At 37.3% G+C, this 14,194-nt stretch overlaps 1 protein-coding gene across 1 annotated transcript in view; it reads right to left on the bottom strand.

The window, feature by feature from the left end:
* Positions 1–14,194, bottom strand: part of NALF1 (NALCN channel auxiliary factor 1) — a 518,224-nt gene that overhangs the window by 492,547 nt on the left and 11,483 nt on the right. The window contains exon 2 of the mRNA XM_080577529.1: positions 13,634–13,785. Coding sequence (XP_080433655.1) covers positions 13,634–13,785 — 152 coding nt within the window. The remainder of the gene's footprint in view (positions 1–13,633; positions 13,786–14,194) is intronic.

The raw sequence follows: 14,194 nt of genomic DNA, 5'->3' as shown, positions 1-14,194 counted from the left end.
GCTTTTGCATGGAAAATAATTTGAAGCTACATCCCTTGGCAGTTAGGAAATGCTGTATTTTCTTTTACAAATTCTTGTAAATAACAGCCCCACTTCCTGTAGACATCTAATCCTGCAGACTGTGGAAAGCCTCCAAAGGCACAGTATTCAAGAGCCTCCACTGTGCAGAAGGCTCTGATGCAGAGACATCCTGCAGAGGCACTTCACTTCTCAAACATACTCTGAAGTGCCACATTGCTTTGCTCACAACACACAAAATCAGGAGAAAAGGCAGTCGGAGATCACCAGCACATCTATAACATGATGGATTTGTAGCCCCACTCTCCTTGGAGAGCAGAAGCACCTGCTCAGCAATTACTACGGCTAACTTGCTGTCCAAGTAACAAGGGAGAATTACATCTCATTTAATTTTAGCTGTCTAGTCTAACCTGTTACCTTTGTTAGATGTCTGTCACCCTAGGCTCCCTTCATAGATTCATTTGCCCTGCCATAAATGCCTATGTTAGAAGATGGATCACTATTTGGAAATGCTATTTTCCCAACTTGATACACTGAGTTTTACTAAGACTTTGAAATCTAACTTTCAGACACTAATGTTAGAGCTGATGAATCTCTCTCTAATTAATAGAGAGAGTGCAGTGCCCTGGTTCCAGTTAGGACAGAGTTAATTTTCCCTCATAGTAGCTGGTAGGGTGCTATGTTTTGGATTAGGATGAGAAGAGTGCTGATAACATGCTGATGTTTTAATTGTTGCAGAGCAGTGTTTACACCAGGCCAAGGACTTTTCGGCTTCTCGCTCTGTCCTGCCAGCGAGCAGGCTGGGGGTGCAGCAGGAGCTGGGAGGGGACAGACCCAGGACAGCTGACCCAAACTGGCCAAAGGGGTATTCCATACCATCTGACGTCATGCTAAACAATATATAGGGGTGGCTGGCCGGGGTGGGGGGCCGGCTGCTCGGGGATAGGCTGGGCATCGGTCAGCGGGTGGTGAGCAATTGCATTGTGCATCACTTGTTTTCTTACACATTATTATTACTAATACTATTATCATTATCACTATTATTATTATTATTGTTATTTTTATATTCCTGTCTTAATAAACTGTCTTTATCTCAACTCACCGGCTTCACTTTCCCGTTTCTCTCCCCCATCCCAGAGAGGGAGGGGGGAGGGTGAGCGAACGGCTGTGTGGTGTTTAGCTGCCAGTCGAGTTAAACCACAACATGCAGAAACTCCAGAGAGTAATTCAACCCATCTATTTTAAGCACTTATTTAGAGGAAACCGCTTTCTCCCCATTAACTATGTAGGGAGCCAAGTTAACTTGCTTAACTAGACACTTGGCTTTTGGACAGTTAAAAGTTGCTAAAATGAATTATATCTTAAGTGTTCTGCAGCCCATAAGGGATTTTTCAATCCCTTCAAATCCTGGAAAAACCCTTCTTAAAGCTTGTTTATTAAGACTTTACACAGAGGTTATGATTTAGCTCTCTGGCAGTGAGTCAAACAATATGGGCATGCCTGGTAATGCTTTTCTTTTCCCTTTTTTTTTTTTTTTCTTTTCTCTGAGACAAACAAGTAAGAACAGCTCCAAGCTGAATATCACTTTTAACATGCCAGCTCTTCTTCACCTTCCAGGTCAATACATAGCTAGAATACAATTGTGAAATTCAGCCTGGAAAAATCACACTTCATAAAAAAAATCAGGATGGAAAAAAGCTAACTTACAAATCTCTTATTAAAGGCCACTACTTCAACCCACCTTAATGTTAGCAAATCTAATTACTCTATGAGTGATCAACATCTCCTAGGTTGAAGTGTTAAGTACTGAAAATAATGCATGATTTGCTTGGAAATCCTGTCCATACGTGGAATTCAAAAATTATTCAATCAGCAACACCTGTATTCTTGTTTTACAGCACACAGATCTTTCAAAAGGACACTGTCCTACTTCTCTTTTATGTTAAGAAAATATATGGTTCCTCAAAAATAATGTTTCTTTGTAAGCAAACTCTTAAGCCTTTTTGGAGAAAATTAGTCTGAGAAATAAATTCCTGGGGATTAATGGAAACCTAAAATATAAAAGATCCTCACCAACTCTCATAAGGGCTGAAATAAACACCCTTGATCCACTAGATTTGAGACAGTCTGAGAAACTGTATTTAATTCTGGAATTATCAAGACAGGCTTCTCTATATACCCTGCATATCTTTTTGTTATCGTTATTATTTAGTAAAGATCTCCAGGTTTTTATTTAGGATCTTATTGGAAACTCCATGTCATAAATAGAATATTACAGATACTACAGACAGGAAGTATCAAATTGTAGTTGGTCTAAATTTACTGTAATGTTCTGTCAAGTTTTCAGTTTAGAAATATTTGAGAGCTTCAATAAGATTGATATTTTAATTTGCCTTGGATTTAACTTTTATGCAGATGTTCAATCCAGAAGCAATTTTAATGTCCTCAAGTGTAAAAAATAAAAAATAATACAAAAAAAAAAAAAACTAGCAAAAATGGGCAGGCATTTTTCCAAGGGATCCTAAGGATTTCCTAGGGATATCTAGCTAATATCCCTTCTGGACACCGGGATCTTATCTTACTCTTTTAACGCTAATTGTGTTGATTCAGTGGAAAACAACTTAGAAAAGTAGGTATTATTTACAGAAGACAGTTATTCTGCTTAAAAAGTGAGTGAACTCTTTTCTCCAACCCTCATTTAAAATGCTTTTTGAGCTTGATCTTAGTCCCAGTCACTAGCAAAATATGAGCTGCTTCTGTTTAATTCCTGTTGCCAATGATCTCAAGGAACTGCTTCAACTGCTAGTGATTGCCAGCACACAGGAACATCCTGTACATGGAAACATCTCACAGCCAGGCTGGACAGGGGGAAATACAGCAGTTGTTGTGGGGGGAAGCCACAAGGGATTATTTAAACCAGTCAACTGCTTTCCTGAGGAATGATGCAGAGAGTGCTAAACGTATGCCCTGTAGTCTGCAATGCTCCAGAGGACCTCACCTGTAATGATGCTACTGCCACAGGCTGTTGCCTACAAGGAAGGAGTTAGCACTGCACCTTTTTCAAAAGCCATTAATATAGAAAGTATGGCAGCTCTGTATATATGGCACAGAATCATAGAATCATTAAGGGTGGAAAAGACGTCAAAGTTCATCTGGTCCAACCATTGTCACCCTACCACCACCATCACCCACTAAGCCATGTCCCTAAGCACCACGTCCAACCTTTTCTTAAACACCCCCAGGAAGGGTGACTCCACCACCTTCCTGGACAACCCATTCCACTGCCTAACTATTCTTTCTGAGAAGAAATTTCTCCTGATTACCAATCTGAACCTTCCCTGGCACAACTTGATATACTCCTTCAGTCCTTGAATGGTGAAATTCTGCTAGAGGAGAGTAGTAACAGCATTTGTGGATGCATTTTAAGGTAGAAAGCCTCTGACATCCAGCAGGTCTTTGAAAAGTAATGCGTAAGGAAGGATTTCTCCCAATGGGAATACTCCCATTGTTTCCAAAAAGTGACAATTTCTCTATTGTCACTGTTTTAGATAGTGAGCGAAAGAGCTTTTTTAATATGTCATTTAACCAGGAATGCAAATCAAAGGAAATAAACTTGATATTATAATATCCTGCAGCTGCTCAGCTGTTGACTTTTGCTATCTACACTGAAAGTAGAGATACTTTATCAAAAAATCCCCAGCCCCTGTATGTACAACTGATCAAATCCAGACAGAATGCAAAACCTGGTGTGATGTCATCTTCAAGTGAGCTGTTTACAAGCACAGAATTACAGCCGCTGCCAACTAGGAGTCAGCTAAGCAGCTCAGGTTCATGGTAAAGGGATCTTCAGGCCATGCTGGCTGGATTACTCTTCCATCTAGAGACCTCACCTTCTGACAGTCTATAAAGAGCATGTTCTTTATCACATAAAGACAGGAAAGCATTGCATCTGGCTGAGGATATTAGTTTGGTGTATGAGCAAAATATTCATATTGCCACTTGTAGTAAAGACAATGATTTTCCTGTAGGCTATCTATCTGTGTTGTATATAGGGAAAAAAAAAAAAAAAAAAAGAAAAAAAAATCCTACTATGGACTACTTTATTCTTTAGCACACAGTACTAAGAAGATCATACAGAAGTATCCACGATTATCAATGACAATCATCAAAAATACTAGATAAATATTTCACATTCTGCTTTATTTTAGTTATCTGTGTTCAGAAAGGACTACATTATTTCCTATTGAGTGTACTGTTCTGTCTTTTGAGCACTAAAATAACACTTCTTTTAGTATTAATTTTTTTTCACAAGATAGAAATTAGATTCTGAATTTTATCTTGACTCAGGACAAGAGTGCTTAGCTGCTCTAAAAGCCAGGTCATTTTTCTTAATTTTCTTATATGCTGTTTCCTGAGAGTATTCTCCTAAATACTTCCTACTTGAATGCTTCTGAAAGTGGAACAGAAAAGGGATACTATTTCAATCCCTGTGAAAACATCCCTAAAGGGATGTGATGTACCCTGCACCCACAGAGCGTATTTTGAAGTAACAGGCACTTGTGTATGCTAGAAGACCCAGAAGAAGCTATTAACTGAGACAAAATTTCCACTGTGTCTTACGCTGCATGTGCGTAACCTTGGTAAAGTTTCAAACCTTGTAACCTTTAATGGTTTAGTATTTTCTCTGGAGTGCATACCTTGAGGTAGGCATGCTCAGATGAGGATTACCTCTAAGAGGCTAGCTGTTCCACTATTGTTCTGTCCAAAGCCTCAACTCATTAATAGGATAGCTAGAACAGTTTAAGCAGTTACTTCACGCTTGTAACTTATGAACTTCTTTCTTTGCTCAGAGGGTGAGTGTTCTTGTGCAGCAGCAGAAGTGTTTTGTATAAGGCAAAAGAGCTATCAGAGACATACATGATCAACAATAATTCAGCAAATGTGATTGGAGATTTTGTATCAAAACACTTTGAGGATTATTAATAGTACTAGTAGCTATAAAAATATTTCCCAGCAAATACTAGGGAAAAAAAGGGAAATTTGGAAATGAGAGAGAAAGAGAGAGAGAGAGTTGATTTGAAGAAAGAGCAACACATAGCTAAAGAATTCTCATCTAAAACGTAGTAATTACCATTTGTTGCTATTCTTACAGCTTCACTATATTCAAGTTACTCTGGGTATCCTCAGGCTCTGGAAGGTACTGCAACTTTCCTACTTCTTAATTCTGTACCTACTAGGCAATTACAAAATTGGTGGGGAATAGCAACTCCCCAGTCTGGTGGTTTTGTTGTTTGTTGTGCTTTTTTCTTTTGTTGCTTGGTTTTTTTTTGTTTGTTTTGTTTTGGGGGGGAGGGGGGAAGACAGGTTGTTTAAAAAAAATAATGCCATTTGCTTCTCTTTAGACATAGGTGCAGAAACTATGCATGCTACAGTGGTTTTAAAATGCAGCACCCCAGTTAATGAGGTATGTGCATGCATAGCTGCTACAACACATCCAGGCAGGAAGAGACTCGGAGAAAAAGGCAACTTGAAAACCTTACCTCAGTGAAATTTTCCACAGTTCTTTTTTTTTTCTGGATTTCTTATCAAAATGTACATTTATCCTTCTCTTTCAAGCTATGACCCTGTCAATGAACCTGTTTTAAGCTTCACACACACAGAAAAGAAAAAGAAGATTAAGGTACAAAAAAAAAAATTGTCATTGGTTCTTAAGTCAAACCCTTATATTTGGGTTTGAACACTGGGGTATCAAATACCATATGTGAGAGTAGGGGGGTGGAAAGGAGGAATCTTTGTTGGGTGACCCAGAACACCTGGCTACACACCTGTACTCTTTCTTTGAGAAAAACTTTCTGCCCTCACTTCCAGGTGGTACACAAAAGCAGCTTGCCTTTATGTACCATCAACACATGTACAGACTGCTCAGTGCATGATCTTCCCTGTAAAGGTTAAAAAAAAAAAAAAAAAAACTTGCAGCAACAGAAAATGCTATGAGGCTCACCTGTCAACAACAGCCAGTACGACAACCCACTGGCAGCATCCTGATGTGGAGAGATCTTACCTCAGGAAGAGGCTTTTGGGTTTTGGTTTTGAAGTCTCTGCTGAGAGCCCTGAACTAAGATTCCTTACTCCAAAAAGAGCACTGTGATCATTATTTCTCCACCTCACATCTTGTTTTGGCTTTAGGCACTTAGCATGTTAGTTCTTAGTTGCCCTTCTGAGACATCTCATCTGTGCGCTGGCCAGAGAGATCAGGCATCCAGACTCGGGGATGGATGGGGCAAATGTTGCATTCATGCTGCAGAAGCCTTTGCTGCAGATAGCCACTGAGCTGCAGTTAATCCAAGACAAAGATTATTTTAGTACAACCTAGTTTAGTCAGAGATTAAAAAATGAATAAAATTAGCCTTCCATCCAGTCTGCTTTGTTCAAATGAGGAATATCCCGGTTACTTTTGGGAGTGCAACATCTAAGTTGCATGTGTTGAATGTAAGTTGAATATGTGGATTTGCCAGTGTACTTGGCTTGGGATGCTTATAGTCTTCAAGATTCACAAATGGTGACAGACACATCTTAATAGGGAAGGGGAGTGACTAAATGAGAATATATTAAGTAAACAGGTATACAAAATATGACTCTTGAAAGAGAGATCATGATGACCCTCACAAGAAGTTAAAGGAGAAACTAGACAAGATAAGAATATAGCAGAGAAAACAAATAATCTTTTACAGAAATTTTTGTCTCATAGAGTGCTAAGGAGATACTAACCTGTTCAAGTAAAGATAAGGAGCTTTCAGCAATTCAGATATCATAAGAGGAACTGCTGGAACAAATCAATAAATAAAAAAATCAATGTATCCCAAGAATAGGATGATGTTTATTCAGGGTCCCAAAGCAATTTAAGACTAACAAAGAACACAATTATGCAGTTTCACATTGAAATCAGCTTGTATACTGAACCATGCAGGAATGCAGTCATCTTTATGTAACTCCAGAGAGAAACCAGGGAAGGATTCTAACAGCTCCACACTAGGTGTATTACTGCAGTAATAAATGCACTAGCTGAGGTACAGATTAAAAATAAAATTATTAAATATCTGTATTAAAGTTAGAAGCCATAATGCTTTGTGTGCCTCCTTAACCTATTAGAATGCTTTTGTCATGTTAATAAATAGCAGATAAAAAAGAGCTGGTTGATACAACTTCTCTGGACTTTCAAGAGCCTTTGAGAATGCTTCACACAAATGGCTATTAGAGAAACTAAGTAACCACAGGGTGAGAAGTAAAGAATTGTCACTGATTAGAAACCAACTATAAAAGGCAGAATACAAAAGCAGAATACATTTATCAATGGTCACTGCTCCATGTGGCTAAAGGTTAACAGCAGGGTGCCCCCAGGTTCTTTACTAAGGAGAGTATTTAATCTACCTATTAATCATCTGGAATTGGGACTAACAATAAAATGGAAATTTTTACAAGTGACTTAACAAGTCTTAGATTAATCAAGGCCAAAGCAGGCCAAGGAGCTTTTGGGTCGCTTAAAAGAGCTAAATGAAAGGGGAAACAATAGCAGATGGAATCTAGCACTGCCAAGAATAATAGATGGACACAAGAAAGCACCATATGAAATACTTTGTCTAGGATTAAAAACTGGAAATGAACACTGAAGGTAGGAGAAATCTCTTGTGATAGGCATGGTACAATACACAAACAAAATCCTTGTCTGTCATGCAAGAAACTTCTCTTAAATGCCTTTGTTAGCAAGTAGCCACTAATACAGCCCAAGAACTGTATGTGCAAGAGGTATATAAGGAGCAAATCCCTCTATCAGTATTTCAACATATTCAGAATTCTAGTTTTTCTATTTTTGATTTTGTTTGCTATACCACTGTAACATAATTTACATAAATATAATCCTTTTCTTCTACCCTAGTCTCCACTCGCATCCAATAATTTGCCACTAGATATCAGAAACAAAATCATATAGGAGCTATACAAAAATTCAGTAAGAATTACAGCAAAAGAAAACCTACCTTCATTTTTACAAAGAACAAGAAGGACTGATGTATGAAACACAGTGAGAGCCAAATGTTAATTGAATGTGGATCTGCCACACATTTAGAAAAAAACAGGATTTTTGAGACAATTCTAGTTGTCTTTAAGAATATAATTTTATCTGTAACAATTAGATAACCCTTCATGTATAAAATTATACTAATAGAAAACTATAGAAATATTTTTTCTTGAATCATATGGTAAATCATCTAATGCCTAATATGAGTTAGGAAGAAACTGCATACTAGCAAAGGATTTTTTGGTGTACTATTCTGTCTGGTGTAGTACTAATTTTGCCTCCCAAGCACTACTTATTCCCAAAGATAGGACACAACTCTCAGCAGATCACTAAGCAATGCAGTATGTCACTTCCCATATCCTGTTTATGGAAAATATGCTTGAAAGCTCTCCAGTTTTCCAGTTCTTCAGTATCAGCTCCTTCAGGCTCAGGATAAAACATTTTAAGTATAATCTGAGATATGTCACATGGAAGTCTTATGTAAATATACTGTCTATCTGCTCTTACAATGACCCAAGTTAAACACCTGCATTTTTACCTGTCTGCCATTCTGATTACCTCCAGCTGGCAGAATAACACCTGACCTCTACTAGTCAGTTTGACTAGCAGTTCCTCCTCAGCTCAGCAACATCTGCTGGTGAAGTAAGTGCCGATCACGGGCAAGTCTCCCCACTAGGTTTCAATCAATCAAACACACTGATACTGTTTCAGTAAGCGATTTGTTTTTCCATTTTTCGCTAGGCTGCTAGCACTTTTTGTGCCTCTTTTTAGCTCTTTTACCTCTTTTTTAGCTATAACAGTCTTCCATTGGGAAAAAGTTAAGGAAGTTTTCCTGTAGTTAACAAAACGCTAAAAACATTAAGGCTCATAGATCTTCAGAAATGTAGTTACCACTAGAAAAGGCTTGATCATGACCCTTAGAAGAATGCTGATAACTAATTTTCATCCTGGAAGTGCAGTAAGCTTACTTTAAAACAACTCAATACATGCCATGAATTTTCGGGATTCAAAAGCAATGATCACCTGTAATTACTGTAGGGTAGGTTTTTTTGGGTTTTGGTTGGTTGGTTGGTTTTGGTTTTGTTTGTTTGTTTCTGAAATAAAAATGCCTAAAGAAGGTTAAAAAAAAAAAGAGGAGAAAAGAAAGGTAATAGTTCACTGCACTAACAAAAAATATTCTATCAATAAAGCAGTTTTGTTCTAGTTGTAAAACTTTCTAAAGAACTATACTGTACCTTTCTAATCTTCCTAAGAAAGAAGCTTTAATCTGTGAAGAGAAATGATATTAATCTATACCCATGGGTACAGTATTGTCCTTGTTGCTGAAAAATCCATAGACAATGAAGTCTTCACAGGTATATAAAAAACAAAATAATTGGAAAAAAAATCAGTTACTCAGGTTTTTCTGAGTATCTGGTTATCAGTTCAGTTGTTATCTAAAATCCAAACTGAACACTGCCCCCATAATTTTTCTTCTAGGAGGAAACAAGAAAATAAGTACAAAGATAGGGAGGACAGTGTTTTATGAAGGAAGGTCAGACCTGTTCTGTGTCTGCTGATTTCCTTCCCTCCCCACACAAATTTCTCATTTTCATGATTGCTTAGATATTTTTTCACTATTCTGAAAATTAAAAACTCAATTCCCACAATGAGGCACTGAAAACTCTTGTTTAGTATCGTTTCCATGTACTGTGAAAGTCCTGGGAATTTCACAGCAAGGACAGAGGCAGTCCAGAGAGCCTGAAATGCAGCAGAGACGCAGTAGTTCTGCTGCACAGAGGCTTGGCAGCTGCAGGGAAGGCATATAGCAAAAATTTACACCATGCTGTGAATCAGATCTGTAGACATGCCAACAGAAGAATGGGGGAAGAAGGTGCACTATAAAAATATTGCCTTGTTGATGGAATATTTGGTAGTGTGGTAGTGTGGTTAAATATTACCTTTCCTTTCATTTATTTGTTTATTATTTATTTAGGCTTTTTTATTTCAAAATTCCCTGTAATTATTGCTTTTGAACCCTAAAAAGTCATGGGATGCATTGAATTTTTTATAAGTAAATGTACTATGCTTCTGTGAAGATTAGTTACCAGTGTTCTTCTGACACTGTGGTCCTAAAGAAATTGCAGAAATACTTCGGGAATTATTTCCAGGTAAGGGTTGAATTTCTGTCTCTTTAACTAAGGCTATGTGACTACTAGCAAGTAACATGGTGATGTAGACTGAAAGAGTGCTGGGACCCTGGCATCCACATTATATGTGTTTCAGTGCTTTTACTTCAGCCTGACTCCAGTCCTACAGACAGTGCGCCTCTTAGTGCCCCTACAGACAGTATGCCCCTTAGTCTGCAGTTGATTAGATGCGCTTCTGGAACACTTCTCCTTCTCCTTCAGTGGAAAACAACCCAGGCTGTGTGCTCTCGGATTGCTCTGCAATGTGAATCAAAATGCAAGAAGAGTGGGAGTGGGAGTAGGTGGGAGATTTGTTTCAAAAGCACAGTCCTGACCTGAACTAAAATGCTAATGTAGACATAGCCTCAGGGCAACTGCCTGTACGCAGTTCAACCACTTGAGATTTGCGAGCAGTGTACCCAAGTGTGTACAGACTCTGCAAGAAATAAAGCGTTGTGTTTTAACTCTATTAAGACACAAAGTGAAGAAAAGAATTTGAAGCAGGAACAGTCCTTTGAGGAATATAACAGATGCACATCACTATTCGCTTCATGTTATGGGGCCCCTACTTTGCTGAATTATGGTAATATTTCAGTTCCCCAATAGCACCATTAGTTGCAGAAAAACAAACACTTTCAGATCTTTTGCTTCTTGTTAGAATATCAGTAAATGATTTCAGATGTCTCTTTATTCATGTGTACTTTAAGCTCTGTTTTCTGTCCTGTACACAGGACCACACATTTAAAGTAAACCCAAAAAAAAGCTGAATTAAATTCACAGACCTCTTATTCCTCCCTGTGAGCCTACTGATCTTTCCTGTCAGTCATAATTTTGGTAAAATTCAGAGATGTAAATATTTCCTGCAAGCTGCAAAACATATAATCTCCTCCTCTTGCAAATGTAAACTGTAGAAGAAGAGAAGAATAAAACCTCTCATCCCAAATATCAGCTCTCTTCAAATTAAGCCTATATTAAAAGCTATGAGAAAAGATCATACTATAAATACTTAAGTTCACAGCAAAATTTAAGGAGGAATATTTTTCCAGTAATGGAAAAGAAACAGATGCAAGTAAACAGGAAACTCAGAAAAGAAAAAAAAAAAAAGAAATATTTGGCAGGGCACTGGAATTCATGCTTATATTGCACAAGCTAGCATAACTCTGCCCTTTAAAACATTCCAAAGAAAATATAAAACTCAAGAGATCACAGAACCACAGACTGGTTGAGTCTGGGAGGGACCTCTGGAGGTCACCTGGTCCAACCCCCCTGCTCAAGCAGAGCATCACCCAGAGCAGACCGCCCAGGAACAAGCTGTTGAAGACCTCCAAGGTGGACACCCCACAACCTCTCTGGGCAAACTGTGCCAGTGCTTACAGTGACATTAGTAACAAAAAAACTGATCCTCCAAATAATCACAGCAATCAGAAGGTCCTGGTCTTAAATAAGTAAATAAATAATACATAAACAAAAACCAAACAAACAAAAAAGCTTTTATGAAATGTGCAAATATAGAAAAATAAATAAATATATAATCTAAAATATTCTGATTGCATAAATAGAATATTTAAGATAGTTTTCCCATAATCTATTAGATTAGCAGAGGGATATGGAATTTTAGGTGGTTTTGTTCCAGTGATCCAAATCTCAGTCCAAACACATAGAAAGTTTCTACAAAGGAGTTGTGAAAAACAATATAAATCAGTGTTAGTGTGTATTCTTGCTGTGACATCTGTAAATGATGGTTTTTCAGGGACTGAAAAAAAAAATGAAAAGATCATTTAGAAACAATTGTTGTCTTTTTTTCTGTATTTCTGGAACTACTTTCTAATTTTAAAGTATCCAGGACATCTTGAAGACTTTCATAGGACTCTACTGCAGGATTGTCTTAGCATCTCCAAAATGCTTGATCCTGCTTTAGTGATTTCCTTGTTGTACTACCTGTTAGACACACAGACATATATATATATATATATCACATATATACATGCATATGCTTGTATAATACCTATAATTTTTACTTAAGATGAGTCATTGTTAAAATTACTACCTGTTTTGTGAGCATTGAAATTTACCACACAGGAAAACGTCCGTTACCCAATCAATTCTTCATCATACACTTAAACACTTTCTAGCTGTATTTACACCAGCATAAATACAGAATGTGTCTACAGTAATCAAAGCAGCTTCTCTGGATTTAAACTTGCAATACTGCTGATCTGCATCTCTCCTTTTAACCCTGATGGAAGACCTACACTCACTATTGGCTGGAAAAGACAAATGAATTCTGCTCTGAAAATTCAAGAATTTTTCATCCCTAAATAACTGAACAAGTTAAGCTCAGAATATTTTCTATAGTGTGCCTGAAAAATCAATAAAACAAGATAATGGGATCGAGATCAAGTACAACAAATGACAGGGAGAAAAATTAATCTAACGTCAATAACAAATTAATAACGTCAGTCAAAGACAAGAAAAGGAATAATTAAAGCACTCTCTGCATATTCCTTTCTGGAGCAATGTTCATAAAGCAAATCAGTGTGAGTCAAATCCACCCCTTTGACTTCATATATTTTAGTTTTCATGTATATCATGTGCCTCCTTCTGCTCTCAAGACAGTATTGCATTTAAGTAAAGTCTTTGACTTAAGTGGAGCAAGTCCCGGTTTATGTTGTTTGTAGATTCCTGACTAAAGCAAAATTGGTCTATATTTACAAAGGAAAATAAAGCAGTATTTTAAATTCCCAACTGTTGTACAGAGATTGTGATACGTTTACACAGGTCACATCCCAGGAATCAATCTCAGCCACTAAATTTTGGAAAGCTATTTGAAAAGCAATGCAGCAATGATTTAATTTTATTAATACAGTGAGGTTGCAAAAATGTATATTTATAAGATCGAGCTTTAACATTTATAAGATTTAAATAAAGACAAAAGAAACTATAATGCACTTCTAACTGAATTGGGATATAAACCAGCAAGCCTCATTTCCTGAACTACAGTGACACACTCTATCTTGTTAGCTAACCATAGCTTATAATAGGGGTCATTTCCCCAAGGATTGTTATATGAGAAAGCATAAAAGGGAAAGGGGAAGAAAAAAAAAAAAAAGAAAAAAAAAAGCCAAATTCTTCTTTTAAGATAATTTGGCCAATATTTCAAATGTACTCTGTTCAAAAACTCTTGGTTAATACTGGTCTAAGTTCTGGCAGTTCTGTGTAGGAATATTTACAGGAAGACAAGACTTTTACTCCAAAGCAGAAGGGGGCTGAAAATGATCATCTCTCTTCTCTGAATGCATGAAGGATTTAAAAAAAAATATCCCTCAGGACCTTGGCTATGTTCTTGTTTTGCTTCTTTTTTTAGGTGTAGTACCTCAAGCCAGTAGAATCTAGTCCACATATATCCTCTGCCCTGGCCCTGCTCCATCCGTGTAGCCAAATGGACGAAGTCTTCATGTTCCTGGCAATACGTGCTGGGGTGTCCCCTTGAGCAGGATGCTTTGAGCTCAGCATTCGTGTTCCCCTCTGTAAAAAACTGTCTTATTATCTCAACAGGCTAGTGTCAGTTTAAAGCACAGTACTGCTATATAAACAGCCTGGACATAGTGTAAAAGCAAAACATTAATGGATGTTTTCGTATTTATATAGGTATGCAACTTGCAATACTCCAAAAATGATCAATTGTAGTACTTTGTTTAGTAATAAAAAGGTCAGTGAATTAGGATCTGAAGAAAAAGCTCTTTCTCCATGGATCATACTGGGATTTTAGACTATTGCATGACTTTTACAAAGCTGGGATCAGTAGAGACACATTCCATTAGAAAACCATCAGAAATTTGCTTACGGAATTTACTAATTATCAGTATTCTAAATAGATATTGCAGTAATCACTTCTCTTGAAAATTTTCAAATATTTTTGTCTTAACAAAAGCAT

Source organism: Anser brachyrhynchus (assembly GCF_964034855.1).
Source record: "Anser brachyrhynchus genome assembly, chromosome: 1".
NCBI lineage: Eukaryota > Metazoa > Chordata > Aves > Anseriformes > Anatidae > Anser > Anser brachyrhynchus.
The sequence above is the reverse complement of the archived record's forward strand: the minus strand, read 5'-3'. Positions and strand labels throughout refer to the sequence as shown.